We start from the raw sequence: 22519 nt of genomic DNA, 5'->3' as shown, positions 1-22519 counted from the left end.
GGTGCAAGCAAGTTAATTAGTTCATTCCAAGGCAGGGATGTTTCATGGAGGCCTTTGACACAGCGTGGCTTATTCAGGCAACTGTGAGTACTTCAGCATTGCCTAGTGACAGGACATGAATGTGGAATGAAATAAAGGGGAGGGATTTTGATTAAGTTTGATAGGGAGTTTGGACATGAAGTTACAGGAGATCAGTCATTAAAGGTTCTGATGATGCAAGATTGATTGGTGGAGAGGGAAGAGACGAGACAGGGTGATCTGGTAGGAGGTTGCTAAAGGAATCCACATGAGAGATAAAGAAGGTGGGTGTGGGACTAGAAAAGGGAAAAATGCAGGAAATTTTTGATTCTCAATGAGGATAGGAGTACATTTTTTGGAATTATGAGAAACTTTTTTGGAATATGTGTGCATGGTTCCCGTCCTGCCCTAGCTAGTTTGAGAAATACCAGTTTAGAAAGTGAAATAAAAAGGCTTTGGGTATGTAAGGTGAAGAAGAAAGTTTAGTAGGACTCTAGCCAGAAGCTCAGGTGGTGGAAATAAAGATGTCAGTATCTGAGAGGTAAGGTGGGGAAGTGCTGGTCTGTAAGGGGTGGGTGATGAGTTCCTTCTTGGATTTGTTTAAGGGCCATATGGGATCACCAAGTAAAGCAGGTGAGTAGAAGGGGCTGAAACTCAGGAGAGGCCAGAGCCGTGGACTGGGAGTCATTGGCATGTGGGGAATCTTTACAATCTTGGGATTAGATGTGCTTGCTCAGGGAGCAGGTATGGTGCTGGATCTAGGGCCCGGGGTGGGACTCGGGGGCATCCAGCTTTGAGGATAGTCATAGAGGTAGTAACCAACACATCTTTGCATGGGAAAGTGCTCTGGGCCTGGCTCATCCCACCGACTTTTTCATAAGAAATCTAATAGAGTAAATCAAAGGAAAGGGAGTCCAAGTCAGGGTCTTAGGTCTTAGAAATGTATTTGTCAGTACAAAAAGTCACTCTGTGGGGCGGTGAATAGATATTTTTCTTCTAACCCAGGTGTCAACAAACTTGTTCTGTAAAGAACTGGATAGTAATTGTTTTCCGCTTTCAGGCTATATGGTCTGTGTTGCAGCTACTCAACTCTGCTGATGTAGTGTGAAAGCACTTAAGATAGTACATAAAGAAATGGGTATGGCTGTGTTCCAATACAAGTTTATTTGTAAAAGCAAATGCAGGTTGTAGTTTGCTGATTCCTGCTGTAACTCCACCACTTATCATCTGATCCCACTGGAAAAGTTGTCTTGCTTCGCTCCTTGACCCTTTATCTCTCTGTGGAAACTTTCGGATAGAAGCCCAGGGGTGTGCACCAGGATAGGCACTACTATTTGTATACAGCAGCAAGGTATGCTTTGGGATACTGCAATACTTGGGTGTGCCCAAGCAGAGCAGACAGGAAACGGTCATGCTGACCCATAATTTATAGAAATTATAAACAGCTCTGCTTCGTCAGAATCGGCATCAGTTGTAGGAGGGAAATATTGGGTCCTGGGTCTGGCCGATGCTTTCAGGGGCATCTCTGTAGTACCTCTAATAGGTGGATGCCAGATCCTACCTTCAGGAACAGGAGGCTGCATTATTTCAGCAACTGACTCTATATTTTATGTAAGATCAGCATTATAATTTAGAAAGAAGCCCAGCCTGGAAGGCAGAAGCCCTGTGTTCTGATTTTGGCCTCTGTCACTAGGGTGTGTCAGTCTCTGTGAGGGCTTGAATTCCATAATCATGGTCTCCTCCAACACTAGCAGGGAGGTTGGATACATTTAGTGGATTGAACTTACGATTGGAATTTTATTCCCAGCTCTTGTCTTCTTGAGTTTTATGTTATGTTATCTGTGGACATATTGCATAGATTCTTCATGTTTCATTCTCCTTGTAAAGTGGGGATGGATTGCTGACTGTCATCAAGGGAATTTATATACAATGGCAGTAAAGCTCTTTCCAAGATAAGGGCATTTCAAAGTCTTCAGAATCGCTTCAGTATATAATATGGAACATAGGTTTTTAAAATATTGACTGCTGGTCCATCTATTGAGAGGTCTCAGAGGACCCAACTTCATGAAGAATAGCTATGAAACTGCTTTTATTTTATTTAGCTTATTGGTTGTCTTGCATATTCTCACTCACTTGTTCTCTAGGCAAGTTCATCACTGTTGGCTGGGGCAGGAAGGAGACGCAGTTCCATGGATCAGAAGGCAGGCAAGCCGCCTTTCAGATGCAAATGGTAAGGTTGGTCTGATGGATAAGGAACCTTCTTTGGAACAAATAGAAGTTCTGCTACCCACCAGGAGCTCTTAGGTATCCACGTGTTACCAAAAGTGGGGTCTGGCTGCTCGCCGCTCTAAAGCCAATAAAGAGGCAAGGTTGGTGGAAAGGAAAGTTTGCTTTATTCCGCTGGATGCCAGCAACTGGGGGGTGGGAGGGTTGGGGGGGGGCGATTTTTGTCCAAAGGCCGACTCCCCTCCCTGTCAACCAGTGGGCAAGAGCTTTAAAGGCCGAGGGGGCGCTACATGCAGAAACAGTACAGGCAGCTCTGACAGTCATCTTGAAATTGGTCATCGGTGGTCTGACCAGCATCACCTTGATTATTAGGTACAGTTAGTCTTTACTTCCAGGGTCGGTTTGTTCCCATTTCTTGGAGGCCAGTTCTTGGATTTGTGGCAGCTTATGTCATGGCCACAGTCTGGTCATCATGTAGTTAATGTCTTCCACCTGGTGGCCGTTTCAGTATCTATAAGACAGCTCACAGGATATGGCTCAGAATATTATCTGTAGCCCTTGAGGAGGAACTAAAAAGGTCCTTGACTGTGCTTAATGCCTAAACTATTATTATTTAGTCATGTTGGGCTGTTTTCCTTTGTTTCTGCATTTTCTCACTTCTCTGAGTAAACTTACTGTTTGGCTAAAGTTTTTCTGCAGACAAAAGGCAGGCTGAGGACATGGGGTTGGGGGGACCATTGGGTCCTGCTCTGTTTCACAGGTAGAGGGCGGTAATGGACAGATCTCTTCTGCTCTAGTAAAACAAGCTGTTTGGAGACCTTAGGGAATGAGTCATCCTAGAAAGATCCTTTTTTCTTTTTTATTGCCAAGTTGTTTTGTTGTTTTTTTTCACATAGAGAATAATTATCACCAATATTCATTTAAAAAAAAAACTCACCACAGACAGAAATGAAGCACTCTGTATCCCTTCCTGATACCCTCCCCCTTCCTCCCCAGAAGCAGCTGCTGCCCTGCGTTCACTGTTGATCATTCACGTGCATGTTTTTATACTTTTCCTACATATGTATATATTAGTCTTTTTTTTCCTGATTTCTCTTCCTGGATGAAACTATGTTTTCCTTCTTTCTGGATACATTTTGAAGGATAGAGCTACAGGATTTATTGATAATAGATCAGATGTAGGGTAAGAGAGAGAGAGAGGAATTGAGGATAATCCCCAGATGTGGGCCTGAGCAAATGGAAGCACTTTGTCTATATTATATGTGGAGATTTCCCTGTGCTGACCTTCTAGGATAGATGAAATCATACACTGCCTGCCGTTACATTTTCCATCCTTACTTTATTTCTGGCTACATTCTGTGTAACTCATATTGTCTCCTAACCCTTCACTAGAGGAAGTTTGTGTATACCACAGGGCAGTTTCATTGAGAATAAATCTTGTTAGGCTGCTGTGTCTTCCCTACTCTGCAGTTTGTGGCACGAGCACCATTCTGACTTAGCCTGTCACTGGAATGTGATGATGGATGCTCAGGTGGTCATTTGTCCCCAGTCCCACAGAATTGGCTTCTGTCTTCAAGGCTTTCGGGACTGAGATGCAAGTGGCACTGGAAACCTTTCTTCTTTCGGTGCTGCAGAATGCGGAGCTTGTCCATGTTTTCATTACTGCTGCTGGCTTTATCTCTTCTGGCTCTTCCCTGCCCATATTCCTCTCATCTTCTTAACTCTTCTGTGCAGCGTTGTGAAGTTTACTCAGTGAATAAAACTCTACCTTCTTAAATTTAGACAAACATTAATTTCCTTATATAGTTACCTGATAGATTCCTCAGCTCGTTATTTTTAATATCTAGATCTGTAGCTCTTTTTCCCTGTTGTTACGCTTGGAGGCCACTTTTTAATGTCCTGAGAAAGATTTTGTTTGGTTTGGTTTTAAGTTCTTTTCTCTTGATTTTTGGGTCTAAGGGCCCTTCTGGAAGGGTTCCTGAGGATTTTGTGAAACTCGATTTCTAGGTAGCTTAAACTTTATATAAAAGATTTAACTTTAATAGCTTGAGGCTTGTTTGATTCTGGGCCATTTAAGGCCACCAGTAACATTTGTGTTTTTTCCTCTCTTTAGCACGAGTCTGCTTTGCCCTGGGATGACCATAGACCACAAGTTACCTGGCGTGGTGATGGACAGTTTTTTGCTGTGAGTGTTGTTTGCCCAGAGACAGGTATGGAAATAAGTTTTTCTTACTTTTGCTTTGAGGGTTTTCTTTCATTACACCCATGAGGTAACAATGTGCTGCTTTAGGTGTTAAATGAATATAGAGCTAAGAATCAGAAGAGTTCTTTGAGGCTATGTGGCCCAGCCTCCTACCAGTTGGATATGAATTTTTTTAAAGCATTTAAAAATCTTTAAAAATTTATTATTTATTTATAAATTTATTTTATTTATTTATTTTTGGCTGTGTTGGGTCTTTTGTTTCCGCGCACGGGCTTTCTCTAGTTGTGGCGAGCGGGGGCTACTCTTCATTGCAGTGCACATGCTTCTCATTGCAGTGGCTTCTCTTGTTATGGAGCACGGGCTCTAGGCGCGTGGGCTTCAGTAGTTGTGGTGCATGGGCTCAGTAGTTGTGGCTCGCGGACTCTAGAGCGCAGGCTCAGTAGTTGTGGCGCATGGGCTTAGTTGCTCTGCAGCATGTGGGATCTTCCCGGACCAGGGCTTGAACCCGTGTCCCATGCATTGGCAGATGGATTCTTTTTTTTTTTTTTTTTTTTTTTTTTGCGGTACATGGGCCTCTCACTGTTGTGGCCTCTCCCGTTGCGGAGCACAGGCTCCAGACGCGCAGGCTCAGCAGCCATGGCTCACGGGCCCAGCCACTCCGTGGCATGTGGGATCCTCCTGGACTGGGGCACGAACCCGTGTCCCCTGCATCGGCAGGTGGACTCTCAACCACTGCGCCACCAGGGAAGCCCCGCAGACAGATTCTTAACCACTGTGCCGCCAGGGAAGCCCTGGATATGAATTAACAAGATTCATCTAATTGGCTCTGTGAAATCATGACAGTTTTTATTAATAAGGAGGGTGTTTGGAAGTTCAGACTTGACAACATTTATCACAATGCTTTACATTTTGCCATTGTTGTCTTTCTCCCTCTCTCTACTACACAGGGGCTCGAAAGGTCAGAGTGTGGAGCCGGGAGTTTGCTTTACAGTCAACCAGTGAGCCTGTGGCAGGACTGGGGCCTGCTCTGGCTTGGAAGTGAGTGGCAGAAGAAACCTTGTAACTTCTTGCCAGAGATTTCTTGGTACTAGGGTGGGAGTGGTGGTACCTACTGGATGTAGGTGTTTATAAAACACAAAGAGGTAATTACTGTTTCTCATTTGGCTGTAAGGCTGTGTCTTTCTTTTTTAGTTCCCTGAAGTCTGAATGTGGTTTGAATAGTAGATTCTGAGCTTCACAGACCTCATCATTCCAAGGCCCACACATTTTGTAGGTTATAGGCGGGGCCTACCTGAAGCCGCTGTGTAAAACAGAAAGTGGTGCTTCGAAGGGAAGTTGCAGTCTGTGAATTTCTGTGGGGCAGCAGAGCTTTGGTGCAAACGAGGAAAAGGGCTTCCTTTCTCTGCACAAACTCCCACACTAAGGGAACCTGTTTGCTGAGGAACACGTGGGCTGGATTTGGGCCCGATTCACCTGTTGGCCTAGTACCCTTGTGCGGGTCACAACCTGCTTATGATATATGGCTGTCCTGATTATAGATAGAAGAAATATTTTCTGCCTCAGCAGCATTGTTATAGGCAAAACCTAGGTCTCTAGGTTTTAGACATCTGTTTCCCACCAGTATTTGAGTGGCAATTGGATGACAGAGAAAAGAGAGAAATGTATTTGAATTAAAACTCTAGAGACAAATACAAACAAGATGGGCGATCAAGGTGTTTTCAGTAGATTTAGAAGTCTTTAAAAATACCTACCTGAGCCTGTAATATTGCTGAAGTCATATAATTGAAAGAGAAATAGTTTATGGTTTCATAGGACATTATACTGGGAATGGTTTAAATAATTTATTGGTTCTTTTAAAAAGTCACCCAAGTGCAGTCTCAATCTGTGAGTCTTTGTGGGCAAATAGAGCCCTTGTGCAAATCAGGAAAAGGCACTCTGTCCTCTGGGCAGATATAGTCCCACACTAGGGTGACTGCTTGCCAGGAAACATGGGATTTAAAACTTCCTTGGATGGAGGCTTTTTGTTTTTGCTGAAAAAAAGTGTTTCTCTGAATTTCATCTTGTTCTTAGCCAGCTGGATGAGCTTTTGGATGCTCTAACACTCTGGGTTTGCTTTAAGGCCCTCAGGCAGTTTGATTGCATCTACGCAAGATAAACCCAATCAGCAGGATGTTGTGTTTTTTGAGAAAAATGGACTTCTCCATGGACATTTTACACTTCCTTTCTTTAAAGATGAGGTTAAGGTAGGTGCCTGAGTTGTTTTACCATCAAATTTAGAGGACTTTGCACAGCTGTAGAGAAGAAGATTTGTATTTGATATGGGTATGTAAATAGAAGCCCCAGAGTAGACAGTAATAAAAATAGTGGCTTCCTATGACTGAATTTCTTTTTTACAAACCAAATTGTTTTTCCTAAGGAGATTTTGTAGAGAAGAAATAGCGTTCCTTCCTCACGCTAGATAAAACACAGAAAGGAAATAGAAATGCCAGTTTTTATTGTTTATTTTGACAAAAGCATAATTCTTCCAGTGATAAAGATACTTGCCATTTTTAACATGTAAACCTTAAGGAGGTTGTGTACCATTTGGATTTTCACTGGAGCGAAAACAAATCATGGTAATTTTTAATTATGTAAAAATTTTAATATATTAAAAGTTGAGAGAAGAGTTTAATGAACTCCTGTGTACCTATTACTTACTTTCAACAGATATGTACCAGCATTTTGCAAAATTATTTTCATCTATTCTTCACTCTCTGCCCCGCCCCCCCCACACACTTTGTAAAAATTTCCTAGGGTTTTAATTTTAAAAATCATATTTTCAATATTCATTTCTCTAACAGTTGAGAACATTTTTCTTAATACAACCACAATTCCATTATGATACCTTACAAAATTAGTAATAATTCCTTAATATTATCTAATATCTAGTCCATATTCAAATATTCTTGATTGTCTAAAAATGTCACCTTCATTTGGTTAAGTATTTAAACATAATGCATTTTTTTGAAGTCCTCTACATATGATGACAGAGGTTTTTTTAATAACTCCATAGGTTAGTAATTTACAGCTAGGGATCAACTCAAGTGTGGGATTATTTGCCTTGTGAGAGCAGGGAATTCAGCTATCATAAAGATTTTGAGATAAATACATAAAGGCCAGTGACAGGTCTTTTTTCCCTCCTAGGTTAATGACCTTCTCTGGAATGCAGATTCCACTGTGCTTGCAGTTTGGCTGGAAGACCTTCAGAGGGAAGAAAATTCCACTCTAAAAACCTATGGTAAGACAGCTCTAGTACCTCAGCCTCCTGCCCCATAAAATGTAATTGAAAGTAGTAGGCCACGGAGTTTCCTTTATCCTTTTCACTTAGTCTTGTAATGGAATCAGAGATAACTGAGGGGGGTAGGTAGAGATGAGGGAGTGGTTAGCTTTTGGTGGGATGGATTTCAGTTATGTATCAGGCAGGGTCTCTAGAGAAATAGAATCAGGGTAAGCTGGCTGGTTGGAAATTCAGTGAAGAGTTGATGTTGCAGTCTTGAGTCCAAAATCTGTGGGACAGGCCCACAGTCTGGAAACTCGGGCAAGATTCTCTGTTACAGTCTTGAGGCAAAATTCCGTTTTTCATGGGAGGCCTTAGTTTTTGCTCTTAGGCTCTATGAACTCTTTGGTTGAGATTTATCCACATTATGGAGGATAGTCTGCTGTACTTAAAGTCAGCTGATTATAAAGGTTAATCACATCCGCAGAATACCTTCCCAGCAACGTCTAGACTAGTGTTTGATCAAACAACTAGACACCATAGCCTAGCCAAGTTGACATGTAAATTATCACAAGTCATCAGTGCTTTCTCTTCATGGATGGTACCACTGTAGCAAATAAAAATGCTAGCCAAAGGAATACTGTGGAAGTGAAAGAGAAATGAGATTAGATATAAGTAAGAATCTTCTATAGCTTTTAAATTGCAAATCAAATTGTAAATATGTATTTTCCAGTGTATATTTAATATGTGAAAGCATTAGAAAATAAAGATGCGAAGAAGAAGAGTTCTTCCGTAATTCTGTCACTCAGTAATAATCACTATTTAAAGTTTCTTGTCTTCCAGATTTTATGTATACATCTCAGTAAAACTATGATCTCATTTTTGTTAAATATGTAGGTATGATACCTGCAGTTTTGTAACTTGCTTTTACAGTGTGTCACAAACTTTCCATTTCAGATATCTATCTGTGTCATTTTAAATTGCTATATATTCATTTATGCTACAGTTTATTAAATCTTAGTTGTTAGACATTTAAAGTTTTGTAATTTTTCACTGTCATCAATAGCAGTGCACTGAACATTTTTTTCATAAATCTTTTCATTTGCTTGATTATTTTCTGAATGGCTTTCAAACTTTTTAATCAATAGAACTTTAACTGAAATGTTATTGAGAAGTTCATTCATTCATTTATTCATTCAACACAATAGTTCTCAACCCTGGCTGCAGCTTTAGGAAAAAAAAAATGCTACCAATGTCTTATTTCAGAGCTGCTCTCAGTGTGTTATAATGGGGACTATACATCAGTATTAAATTAAAAAAAAAAAGCTTCCAGGTGATTTTTTTTTGTAAACACATTTATTTACTTATTTATTTTTAATTTTATTTATTTATTTATTTTTGGCTGTGTTGGGTCTTCGTTGCTGTGCGCGGACTGTCTCTAGTTGCAGCGAGTGGGGGCCACTCTTCCTTGTGCTGCATGGGCTTCTCATTGCAGTAGCTTCTCTTGTTGTGGAGCACGGGCTCTAGGTGCACAGGCTTCAGTAGTTGTGGCGCATGGGCTTAGCTGTTCCGCGGCATGTGGGATCTTCCCAGACTAGGTCTCGAACCCATGTCCCCTGCTTTGGCAGGCGGATTCTTAACCACTGTGCCACCAGGGAAGTCCCCAGGTGATTTTTTAACGTGTAGCCAGAGTTGAGAACCACTGATTAACCAGGTGTTAACGGCTGGCCCTGTGATACGCTCAGGATAAATGTGCAGCTGCAAGAACAGCCACAGCATCTGTCCTCACAGAGCATGAGCATGTAGTCTAACGTAACCCAGAGGTAGGTTGAAGTATTGTGGTAGCCTCGTTTGAGAACTAGGTTGGACTTGCTGTGATTGCTGGGTTAAGAATTAGTGATGAGGGAGATGTTTAAAGAAAAGAAATTTCTTAATATAATTAAAATCTTCATTTATGTGTGTCATCTGTTTAACAGAGGTTGGCTTTGACATGATTAGGTCTTTTTTTTCCAGCTTTACTGAGATATAATTGACATATAACGTGTACATTCAGGAGCTACAATGTGATGATTTGATGCATGCATGTACTGTGAAATGTTTGCCACAGTAAGGTTGATTAACTCATCCTTCACTTCGCATAATTACCATTTTTGTTGTATGGTGAGAACTTTCTTTTGGCTGCGTTGGGTCTTCACTGCTGCGTGCGGGCTTTCTCCAGTTGTGGTGAGCAGGGGCTACTCTTCGGTGCGGTGCGCGGGCTTCTCATTGTGGTGGCTTCTCTTGTCACGGAGCACAGGCTCTAGAGCGCAGGCTCAGTAGTTGTGGCGCATGGGCTTAGTTGCTCCACTTGCCTCCATGCAAGCTTCAGTAGTTGTGGCACACAGGCTCAGTAGTTGTGGCACATGAGCTCAGTAGTTGTGGCTCGTGGGCTCTAGAGCGCAGGCTCAGTAGTTGTGGCATACGGGCTTAGTTGCTCCGTGGCATGTGGGATCGTCCCAGACCAGAGCTCGAACCCGTGTCCCCTGCATTGGCAGGCGGATTCTTAACCACTGCACCACCAGGGAAGCCCGGTGGGAACATTTTAAATCTACTCTTGTGGCAACTTTCAAGTATACAATACAGTATTGTTAACTGTAGTCACCATGCTATACATTAGATCTCTGGAACGTGTGACTGAAGGGTTTGTACTCTTTGACCAACTTCTTCCTATTTCCTGCACACTACAGGTTTTGGTCTTGTTCTTTTACGGGTAATTGCATGCTAATCTCTCTTGGACATAACTGCATGCAAAACACCTGGAAGAAAATAATAAGCGTCTTAAGTGTAATACAACATAGTGATGCTAGTCTAGTGCTCTTGGATTGAGTGTTTTAATACTTTTAATCTAATTGCCAAATTTTCTTCTTTCTAAGTCTTTATGAAAAAAACAACTCACTAAAGCACTGTCCTATGGTAGGAGCCTCCCATCATCATGATCATAAAGTTTGAAGGTAGAGGTAGAAATGAACACATGTGCTTCTGACCTTATTGATGCTTAATATTTTATCCTCATGACAAACTATACTTTAACAATTATTGTTAATATTATTATCTTAATGAAGAGGCTGAGCAGAAAGGGTCATTTGAAAAAGAAAAGGGTGTCCTCATCCCTCTCTAGCAAGCGGTACGAAGTCTGGTCCTCAGACCCCTGCCTCTGATGGCCTCCTTTTCCTTTTCCCCTGCAGTTCAGCTCTGGACTGTTGGAAACTATCACTGGTATCTCAAGCAAAGCCTGCCCTTCAGCACCTGTGGGAAGAGCAAGATTGTGTCTCTGATGTGGGACCCGGTGACCCCATACCGGCTGCATGTTCTCTGTCAAGGCTGGCATTACCTCTGCTATGACTGGCACTGGACGACTGACCGGAGCTCAGGAGAGAATTTAAGTGACATGGCAAATGTGGCTGTTGTTGATGGAAGTAAGGAGCTGGAAAGTGTGTCCTTGGGCCCGCAGGGGGCCTGAGCCAGGAGCCTGCAGATGTGGTAGTTTGACTGAAACAGTGCAGGATTTTTATTTGATTGATTATTCTGGTTGTTTGGTTTGTTTTTACTTGTTTTGGTTTCGATTGAATGGGAACGCCCTTAGGTGAGGCGTGTACTCCCCTGAGAACCATGGTCTCTCCTCTCCCCCTGCCTCCCTCAACTCCCTTTTCTACTACAACCATGGCCTTTACACATTTACTTGTCTGGGCTTTGAAGACATTGACGTTTCTGACCCTGGGTGGAGAGGAAGACAACAGTAGGCTTCTGGCGTTGGTGTGTCAGCCTTGTCTTTGTGCCCTGACATAGAGTTGCATTGACCCTCACACCACTCCATTATGTTGCTTTATTTTTTGATATATATTTAATTTATATATATAATTTGCTTGCTAATTATATACCTTTCCAGTATCTTCAGTTCAAGTTACAGACATTTGCCTAGTACTCGGATTGGATTGGTGTTTTTTAATTAGGTTGAGGGTTTTTGTTTAGTGAGGGGAAAGAAACTAGGGAAAGTCAGTCTTTCCTGAATAGACAGTTTATTTATTGCTGATGACCTAAAGGAAAACTTGCTTCTAAGGTTGTAACGTGAGTTGATGTACTAATTTATGTTCTATGTCGTGATCATAATACTGATTTTACAATCATATGTTCTATATAGAGGACTTAAGCACATATGCCTTATTACCAGATCCATGCACAGGGAAGTGCTTTAAGGATTTTGGTTTATTCTGGCTTGGTTGCAGGCCCAGGTTTAAAGCTAGAACTCTGACCTTTTGGCCTGCTTACCCTAATCCCTGGCACCTGAAACTCCAAGCCCCGAGATGGACTGCTATAGGCCTGGAGGTGACAATAGCCAGATATAGACAGAGCTCTGACACTTACTTCCCTCCTCTACAGTGTATTTAAGCTTATTCATGATAAAAACACCAACAGTTACTTTTAAGAATCGCTGTATATTTTCTACCACCATTATTAATATTTTCCACCATGGAAAATCCCATGGGAAAGATGGAGATGCAGATGGTAGAGCAGAGTGCATTTGCTTACATCTGGTACTGTGCTGTTCAGATGCGTTGTTTTACGAATTGAACATCCATGTGTCTCATCCTCTTTCTCTCTCGCGTGCAGACAGGGTATTGGTGACAGTCTTCCGGCAGAGTGTGGTTCCGCCTCCCATGTGCACCTACCGACTGCTGCTCCCACACCCTGTAAATCAAATCATGTTCTCGGCACACCCTAAAAAGAGCAATGACCTCGCTGTCCTCGATGCCAGTAACCAGATTTCTGTTTATAAATGTGGTATGTTCAAAAACTGTTATCAGGATGTTCTGAATCAAATCTCCTACATCAAAGCAAATTAGTTTGGTGTTGCATTAGCTCTAGGGCTTCCAAAAATTTTGAAGTTTATAATTAATATCATTCTTACTGTGATGTTTAATTGACTTGCAGGGTTTTGTCTGTGTTTGTGGGGGGTGTTCAATCCTACTCTGGCTAATAAGAACAATTCCTTTTGCTTTGTTGAATTTGAAGGGTTAGTTATTTAAGAATAATTCTCAACCCTAGAAAGAACGTAGTATCTCATTACATCCTTAACATTGCCATTGCACATATTTTCAGTTGATCTCACAGCTTTTTAGGAGCTGTGTCAGAGGTGGAGTTTTTCTGTTTTATAGATGAGGGAACAGCATGCCGGAGGGTTTGCAGTCTGCTTGAGCAAGAAAGGACAAGGACCTCTACTTAGGTGTTTTAGCGTCTAATCTAGTTGTCTTTCCACAGTCCCATTGCTGCCAGTTTCTAGTTGCTTTCCTGCTATACTTGAAGAACCTGAAATTTGTGAATTCTATGGTTGTATTGTACGCTATACTGGCTCATGGCAGTGGTAGCCTTGTTTTCAAATAAGTTTTGAATTCTTAGCCTGAAAAGTAGGCAGAAATTTAATTTAAGAAAGAGGTTGAGATGTGGTTATTTTCTAGATTGCTTTATTTGTAAAGTGGATTACCTGCTAGAGCCCATTAAATGCAGAACCCCATATCCTTTGTATCAGGAAAAATGTTTGTAGTTTACTATGATAGTATTTGCATTTTTTTTCCCTAGGTGATAGTCCAAACATAGACTCTACGGTGAAACTGGGAGCTGTGGGTGGAAATGGATTTAAAATTTCTCTTAGAACACCTCATCTGGACAAGAGCTACAAGTAGGTTGTTCTTAGTTGCCTTGGACCTCTGGGCACAGAAGCAGCCAGCATTTAGTCCTAAATTCAGCCAGCTGTTATTATCTTATCCCGTGCCTGTTGCTCAGTGGAACAAGAAGTGGATACAACACCTTGGTCCTGGTTTTACAGCCTGGTTGGAGAAGTCAGTTACCTATATATCTGAATATCATATATGCTGATGGGTGGCAATGGAGCATAAGTCTTAGGCTGACTTAGAACCCATTCCCCCAACATCCCTGGGGGGATTTTCAACAGGGAAAATCCCATGGGAAAGATGGAGATGCAGATGGTAGAGCAGAGTGCATTTGCTTACACAAATGAGGATACGTACATGGTTAATTGTTACATTGTTAATGTTAATTGTTACATTGTTAATGTGCGGCTGACCTCATGCAGTCTCTAGTTTGTCTCATCCTACAATGCAGAACTTTTGGTTGCTGTTTTGAGGCTCTCGTGTTGCAAATCAGAATGCATTTTCCTATTGAAACAGTACTACAAACGGTTGGATATAATTGAATACCTCAGGTGCACTACAGGCATTGTAAAATGACCCAGAAGCCACATTATTAATTATAAGTCCATCTCTGTGAGAACCCAGAATTTGACTGTGTTCTATTTAATAAGCCCATGTTCTTAACTAACGCAGTACTTTGTCTCCTGGGCGCATTTATTTCTAAATTAATGGGAATAATGAGCAAATAACTGAATATCACAAAATGTTTCTTAAATGCCAATATATGCAATGTATTTAATGACTATATTTCCTACCTGTGTATGATTTGGGAGCTGTCTATATAATGCTTAGTAGTTTTTCAAAGAGCATGTACATGGATTATTTCATTTCACAGACTTGAACGTTTAGAGGACAGATTTAAGGCAAACTAGAAAGCATGGGGAAATTGAGAATATAGTTTCATTTTTTAAAAAATTGTGAGAAGGGTAGCTCTAAGTCATTTAGAGAAGATTTCATGAAGGGCATAAATAACTTACCTTGAACCTTGAAAAAGAGATAGGTTTAGGATTGCCATAGGATTGAGAATGTTAAGTGTGGTGGACAGAAGAGTGTCAGTGAGAACCCGAGGCAGGAATGCTCCTGCGTGGGGCTGAATGCAGTGAAGAGACTGAGTCCAGGGAGAGCTGGTTGAGGAGGAAGATCAGACTAGTGACTCAGCTTCAGTGGGTGCCGAGGATCTGCTGCTTGAGCTGAAAGGCAGGAAGGAGCCATTGTGAGTTCCCACGTGAAGTAGTAAAAACAGGCCCTCCTCCAGTGTCTGAATGCTACAGGAGGAAGGCATTAGCGGCAAAGAAGTCATCTCCCAAACGAATTAGTCATTTTGATTCGAGATGCTTAGGATCTGTTCAGCTGAGACCTAAACATCTGCTGAAGCCTGGTTTGAATGCTGGTGAATGGTAACAATGGAAGACTGCTGGGGTTTGTTAGTGTAGGGCCTGGGGCAGTCAGTTTTTCTTGTGTAGTCAGTTTCTTGAAATGTTCTCTTCAAATCTAAAGATCTCAGAGTATAAGATAGTTAATTTTAAATACTAGAAAAATGTATTCTTAAGCCAGGCAAGCATTATTTTTGGATTTTCTGGTGTTGGGCATTACCTCAGGTTTTGTCCCTCCAAATAATTAGGAGTTGACTATATATAAAATGGTTCATCCTTCATTCAGGAAAATCTCGGTGATGTTAAAGTTTTATTCATGTTTTGAAAATTCTTCGATGTTTAAAACAGAATTCAGTTTGAGAACAGTGAAGATGAAGAAGTAAACCCACTGAAGCTCGGCCTTCTCACCTGGGTTCAGGAAGACGTTTTCCTGGCTGTGAGCCACAGTCAGTCCAGCCCGCAGTCTGTCATTCACCATCTGACTGTGGCCCCTTCTGCGATGGATGACGAGCAGGGACAGCTCAACATTAGGTATTCCAACAATTCGCTGTATTCCATGTGTTAATAAGCAGATAGAGTTAGGCTTCTTTTATGAGCATGGGACTTTTTTTTTTTTTACTTCCAGTGAGCAGGGTTGAGGGGCAGTGGCTTCCTTTTTAGACATACTTAGCAAGAGGGTTAAGTCTAGTTTTTAGTCATGTCAAAATATAGACTAAAATACATCAAGAAGTGGTGAAAAATAGCACAAATGCCAAGAGATGAGGCAAAACATTTTTAAGGTGTGTTAAAAATTTTCATTCACCTTATATTCCAGCAGAGTAATTATTAGCCTATGAGAATTAGCCACTCTAATTACCCTTGTTAGTTATTAAAATCGACTATGAGATCTATATATATGCACTTCATTTTGATTTAGTGACTTCAAAATACTTCTTCCAGCCTCCTATACATTTTGTTTGGCACTTGATTGCATTTATTACTAGAAAGCCTTTTCTGTTTTTCTTTGCTAAAATTTCATAGCTCCCTGGCCCTGAGTTTCATTTTGATTCCCGACTGCATCTTTGTCACGTAACAGGTTTCATTAATGAATGTTGTTTTCTGTATCGCAAGCCCTGTCGTGCACCAGATAGCGTTGTGTGGACAGCTCCGAGAAATCCTCAGGTTTCCAAAACTCGGCACCTTCGGCATACATTGATAGTAATCCCCAGATTCACATGTAATTAAAGTTCTGCTGGTTAGGTTTAAATTCTGAAAACAGTTGTTGCAAAATTAGGAACCTTTCTTTATTGTATACATGAAGCATATTCCAAATGCAGTCATTAACTAATCTTTGAAGGATACTGCTTCGTATTTTTAAAAAAATATTTATTTATGATTTATTTTGGCTGCGCCAGGTCTTAGTTGTGGCACGCAGGATCTTTTTTAGTTGCATCATGTGGGATCTAGTTCCCCACCCAGGGATCCAACCCGGGCTCCCTGCATTGGGAGCATGGAGTCTTAACCGCTGGCCCCCCAGGGAAGTCCCAGTAATGCTTCACATTTTTAAAGGTTTTGTGCATATGTCTGAATGCAGAATATGTTCTAGCTGCATGCAGACTTAACAGGGGCTTCCTTTGGAAAACAGAGCAATTTACATTAGAAATGCCTAAATTATGCATGTTTCTACTAATAAAAATTTGAAATTTTTTATCATTATCTTGTAGAAGGTAAATGCGGTCATCTCATTTGCTATAAAGGAAGTGAGAAGTCATTTAAAATATATTTCTGCTGCTTTGACTTTTGTTTCTCAAAAAAGGCTATTTTGTTCATACAAAATGTTAATGTCTTTGACAAATATATAGTCCCCCAATTAGCTTATACCTTACATTTACTATAGCTTGTGCTTTGTAAAAGGTACCCTTTTAAGTGCTTTTCCTATATTAACTCACTTATTTCTCACAACACCTCTCTGAAGTATGTACTGTTGGCGCCCTCATTTAACAGCTGAGACAGCTGAGGCACAGAGCAGTTTAAGTAACTTGCCTGAGATAACGCAGGTGGAGCCAGGATCCAGTCCCAGCCATTGCACCTCCAGAGTCTATTCCTTTAACTTCTCAGATAACTTATCCTCCCCAAATTTGTGGCATCTTGGGGGTTTTTGTAGATTTGTTTAAAACTCTTTGAATAAATGTTAGCATTGGCACCATTTGCTTTTATCATACCTCTTCCACTTCCTTTAAGACATGTCTACTCTTGGTTCATTGACTCAGGAAAAAATATAATGGCAATAACAGATTCCTCTCTTCCCATTAAGGGAGACCCACAGATTTCTATGAATGAATATAATAGCAATATAGGTATTAAGCGTGCTTACTTTCCCACAGATTCACTGCTTTATTTAATGCAATAAATTGAAATAAGTTGCAATAAGTTATATAAAGTTGCTGCCAGAATAGGAGTGATGACCTCACAATGTAGACACCTACTTACTGACATTGTGGAAAATGTCATGTGACAGGTAATTGCTTTATTTGGGCTTGCGCTTGCAATAGTTTATCTATTAGTGTGTATATACGTATGTGTGTGCATTTATTATGTTTATGTTATATTGAAGTAGGCAGTGCAGCACCAAAGGAAAATTGCTTCTTTTTCTGTTTTGCAAAATCAATGAAATGTCACTACTTTTGAGAAAAACAGTCTGTTCACACCTCCTTCACTTCCTTTGTTTTTTGTTTTACTCTTGTCAGTTCATCTGTGACAGTGGATGGGGTCATAATCAGTCTGTGTTGCAACTCCAAGACCAAGTCAGTAGCACTGCAGGTGGCTGGTGGTCAGATACTTAAGTACCTTTGGGGTGAGTATCAAAATGTTAGGAAAGCGGGGGCTTCCCTGGTGGCGCAGTGGTTGAGAGTCCGCCTGCCGATGTAGGGGACACGGGTACGTGCCCTGGTCCGGGATGATCCCACATGCCGCAGAGCGGCTGGGCCCGTGAGCCATGGCCGCTGAGCCTGCGCGTCCGGAGCCTATGCTCCACAGTGGGAGGGGCCACAGCAGTGAGAGGCCCGCGTACCACAAAAAAATAAAAAGGAAAGCATGTTTATGACTTACGTAGATATTTAATTCTTGAGTACATATACTTGTATCTTATCAGTGTTGCCGTGATTATTAGGTCTTTTAACTACCCTGAAAAACCCTAATCTATAGAGTAGAATCAGCTGGTGTGTTCTCCCTGTATTTTCTCTTGTAATGAACTGGAGTACTTTACTGAGTTTCCAAAACACATTTGGAAAGTGATTTAAATTGCATGTTAAGTATTTTAGCAAGTATTAATGTAACAGTTTTTTTTTACAAAGAGCGGATCAGCTCTTGGTAAACCTCATCTGCCAATCCTGCAGAATCACCCTCTCTGGCTGTTGAACCATGGAAGAACCCTGGTGGATTTCCTGTTCGATTTCCTTATCCGTGCACACAGACCGAACTGGCCATGGTTGGAGGAGAGGTAAGTAAACACAGGCAGAAAAACTTACCACTTAGAGCAGTGACCCAGGAACTGATAGCATTAAGTAGAAAGAGTGTGTACTTTGGAGGTGGACCTGAGTGTCCAGTAAATCTCAAGGCAACAATGAGAAGTTACTCACTCTCAACAATGAGAATTTTCCTGAGCCTCAGCCTCTAAATCTCTGAAATGGGATTAAGAGATTGCATGTAGTAGTTAGTTGATTCCTTTCCTTGGAAGTATAAATTCAAAAATAGAAAAATGCAATTGGCAGACGTTTATCCCCATTTGTACAAAACATTCAAAGTTAGTTTATAAGTAACTTTTGGGGACAACAGAAATGTAATCTTGAAACTAGTATTCAGTAGGTTATCATTCATCAAATATTAGAATGCCTATAATTGTGGCCGGTGGTAGATACAGTGGTTACAAAACCAAACAGCTGACTAGTCCCTGCCCTTCTGGAATTTTTAATCTATCAATACGGGTATGGCTGTCCCTTCTGATAGAATGAAGTAAATGAGCAGGGTGTAATGGTAGAGAATAGAGAAGTGTTTGAGGCTAGTTAGAGGATGGTAGCTGTGAGGATGGGGAGACCAACTTTTGGTGGTCTGGGAAAGCCTCTAGGAGGTGGTGGTGTATGTGCTGAGATGTGAAGAAAAAGAAAGCTCTATCTCTAAGAAAGGGAGAGTTCCAGGGAGGAGGAACTATCCATACTGTGAGCTTAGAAGAGCTCAGCTTACTCAAGGAACCTAACGGAAGCAATGGCTAGTCCTTAGTGATAGGCCGTGGGAAAGAGTGTGGCTTTGCTCATTTAACATAGATTGGAAATTGATGATTTTAATCAGGGAGTAGTGTGATGTGCTTCATGGTTTGAAAGGTTATCCTGGCTGCCCAGTAGAGAGTAGGTTGAAAGGGAGGAGAGTGGAAGTGGCTGTGAGTGGAGGCAGTGAGGGGCCAAAAAGTGATACGTTTGAGACATGCATAGGAGATGGAAACGGCAGGGCTTGCTGATGCACTGGATGGCGTCATAGCACACTTTGCACTGGACCGACCACATCTTAGGCATCTTCAGTCCCCGTTACAAGGACCTAGATGTGAAATCATAGGGCAATGGAACCATGTAATAGAAAAGTTTGGTTTAACTAGTTTGGTTAGAATTGTTTGTAATTTCATATTTTATTTCTTTGTAGGAATGTGTCCTCGGTCTGACTGATAGATGTCGCTTTTTCATCAATGACACTGAGGTATCAAGGCTTGTTCTGATACTGGATCTTTTTCAGTCTTGGCTCCAAGTAATATAGCTAACTCTCCCCTTTGCCTCCCTGACCTTTTGTAGGTTGCTTCAAATATCACATCATTTGCAGTATATGATGAGTTTTTATTGTTGACAACTCATTCCCATACTTGCCAGTGTTTTTGCCTGAGAGATGCATCATTGAAAAGTAAGTTTTCAGTGTATAAAATAGAAAGTAGTCCCTGTTCTAATAAGTTCTTAAGTCTTGATGACTTAAGATTGTTGCATACTTTGGCTTTTTATCGTGGAGTCCTAGACTGGAGAAAACTTCTCAAGTTCATTTACTTAGCCCCTGATCGCAACATGATATCTCAGTTGAATCACTCCACATCAGTTAGCAAAGAGAAGGAGGTCCTTCCTTAAGCAGCACATCCTAAGGTAAAAAAAACAATTTTCAGGAAATTTTTTAATATAACTAATATTTTACTTTGAATTACCATGTAGGCACCAAACTGGCAATATGCTCAATCTTCTTTGTAATCTTCCTTTTCTCACTGTGGCAACCCTCCATTGTATATCTGAAGGACTCCATCTCATGGCTCGTAGGAAATCGGCTGCATTTTTTTCTGTGCTCCACGTCCCCCCGCCCAGCGTGTATGTGTGCGCACGCACACAATTTTCTTATGAAAAAGAAAAAGCCCACTTATTTTCTTTGCTTCTATTGATAACTTGGAAACAGGGAATCTTTCACTGATACAATCGTAGCTTTATCAGTACACTAAGACAGAGAGAAGGTGCCCAGTCCTCCCTGTGTTTTCCATATCAGTTGAGACGTTGTGTATGGGCATGTGCATGAGGGCTCTGTGAGAGCACAAAATTCTGGGATAAGATTGTTTATCAGAGGGGCTAATGGTCTTGAGGCTGAGTAAGAGAGCAGTACGGCTTAGTTGTTAATGGCTTCCTTCTACTTTGGATAACATGCAGTTTCAGCTGTGGTTAGTGGAGAGTGGCTTGTCCTGACAGTGATTCTTAAGGCTTAGCCTATGGTGTCTTTAGCATTACAGGCAGGTCTGAGCAGCAGCCATGTGTCTAATGGGGAATCTCTGCGGAAGGTGGAGAGGGGTTCACGCATTGTCACTGTTGTGCCCCAGGACACAAAGCTTATATTACAGGTAAGCTGATTTTTCAGGCTATGTTTCTGATAGTCATTTGACAGTAAATACCAAACAGAATTCTTGTGGATTATATTTTAAGCTGTCTTATCATTTTTGTTAAGTTATTATAAGCCTTTCTTTGCTAAGTTCTCTGTTAGCTTTATACAAAGGAGTGTTAATACAGGTTCTGCCCCGTAAGGCTAAGAGGGAAACTTCTCTTAAAAATCAAAATAAATTTTGAGCATAACTAAATTTTGCCAAAGATATGCTCATTTTACAGTGTTGTGTTAGTTCTCTAAGAGTTAGGTAAAATTGTATATCCTGGGTATTTAATTTTTTTCTATTTAGTTAAAAATGTTATTGATTTGATTTATTTTAAGATGCCAAGGGGAAACTTAGAAGTTGTTCATCATCGAGCCCTGGTTTTAGCTCAAATTCGGAAGTGGTTGGACAAGTAAGTACCATGTATATGAGTAGTTAGCTTATTGTTATGACTTATGTATGAAGACAGCAAGTATTTAAGATTTTTAAAACTTAAAAGTCTTTAAATCTTTCATTACATATATCTTCAATCAGGTTCTCAGAGGCTCTCTTTTTTTCACACTTTGATTCTTATATCGTGTGGTGTAATAAACATTCCTAGCAGAAGGGATCATGAGGCTCATTGTACGAAACAGGGCTTCCTAGCCTAAGGGGAACGATACAGGCTTTAGATGGCCTATGAACCCGGGGAATTTTTGCACCATCCTGTGTCTATGTGTATTTCTCTTGGTAGAAGGCCCAAGGCTTTCAGCAGACTTATAAAAAGGCCTGTGACCCAAAAATGCCTGAGCCACTGTTGTGAAGGAAATGATCCATTGTTTGAATCTCTGAATTTGGGGGAAACTTTATATTGGAAAGATGTTTACTAACATTTTGTTAAAAAAGAAAGTAGCTCTAAGTTCCATAATGATTTTCTTGTGTGCGTGTGTGTGGATATAGTCCTCAACCGGCCATGATGACTAAATCACACCTTTTAGGATGGTAGATGAATCTGGTCCCTGATTTTTTTCATTCTATGATTTCAGAGTAGAATTCCAGTAGTAGTTGGGCTATAGTCTTAATTTTAACTGGTTTATATCATTATGAAAATATGCTGAGTCCAGGGAGCTTACTTTTTGTGAAATGCCCTCTCTGTCCATTTTCTGTCTCTTCACAGGCTAATGTTTAAAGAAGCATTTGAATGCATGAGAAAACTGAGAATTAATCTCAATCTGATTCATGATCATAACCCTAAGGTAACATTCTAAATCTGATATTTATCATAGCTTACCATAGACTTGAACTAAGATGATCTGAACTAAAATGTTTTACCTTTTTTTATTCTTTTCTTGGGTAGGTGTTTCTTGAAAATGTGGAAACCTTCATAAGACAGATAGACTCTGTAAATCATATTAATCTGTTTTTCACAGAATTGAAGTAAGTATTTTGAATAATTCATGAGTATCACATGCATAATTTTCTCTCTTCTGGTTAAGGAAATCAGACAGATAAATAGAGGAGAAAAATTACTTTCCAATATAATTTTTTTAATCTCTAACTCTTAGATGCCACATGTACTGGATTTTCAATCTTTTCCCCTTTTAAAACTAAGACTTTAAAAGATGTCATTTAGAATTATTATTTGACTTTAATTTTAGGTGTACATAAAAAACTATTAATTGAAATAAATGGTGTCTTTTTCTGCGATGACTTTTTTCTAACTATTTTAATTTTTTTCTAACCTTTTAATGAAAAATTTTAAACATATAGAAAAGTTGAGAAAATTGTCCAGTGAGCATCCTGTACCAGCAC

At 40.6% G+C, this 22519-nt stretch overlaps 1 protein-coding gene across 2 annotated transcripts in view; it reads left to right on the top strand.

Annotated features, from left to right (window-relative positions):
- ELP1 (elongator complex protein 1) overlaps positions 1-22519 on the top strand; it is a 62545-nt gene that overhangs the window by 8746 nt on the left and 31280 nt on the right. Inside the window, exons 6-22 of one of the 2 annotated variants that reach the window (XM_032634566.1) lie at positions 2163-2248; positions 4358-4454; positions 5395-5485; positions 6567-6690; positions 7631-7724; positions 10928-11158; positions 12351-12521; positions 13317-13416; positions 15169-15351; positions 17547-17653; positions 18195-18298; positions 19489-19542; positions 19635-19740; positions 20589-20704; positions 21067-21140; positions 21885-21963; positions 22065-22144. In XM_032634566.1, the coding sequence (XP_032490457.1) occupies positions 2163-2248; positions 4358-4454; positions 5395-5485; positions 6567-6690; positions 7631-7724; positions 10928-11158; positions 12351-12521; positions 13317-13416; positions 15169-15351; positions 17547-17653; positions 18195-18298; positions 19489-19542; positions 19635-19740; positions 20589-20704; positions 21067-21140; positions 21885-21963; positions 22065-22144 (1897 nt within the window). The remainder of the gene's footprint in view (positions 1-2162; positions 2249-4357; positions 4455-5394; positions 5486-6566; positions 6691-7630; positions 7725-10927; positions 11159-12350; positions 12522-13316; positions 13417-15168; positions 15352-17546; positions 17654-18194; positions 18299-19488; positions 19543-19634; positions 19741-20588; positions 20705-21066; positions 21141-21884; positions 21964-22064; positions 22145-22519) is intronic. The other variant, XM_032634567.1, reaches the window with a different exon arrangement.

This window comes from Phocoena sinus, chromosome 6 (genome assembly GCF_008692025.1).
Source record: "Phocoena sinus isolate mPhoSin1 chromosome 6, mPhoSin1.pri, whole genome shotgun sequence".
NCBI classification, from domain to species: Eukaryota; Metazoa; Chordata; class Mammalia; order Artiodactyla; family Phocoenidae; genus Phocoena; species Phocoena sinus.
The sequence above is the reverse complement of the archived record's forward strand: the minus strand, read 5'-3'. Positions and strand labels throughout refer to the sequence as shown.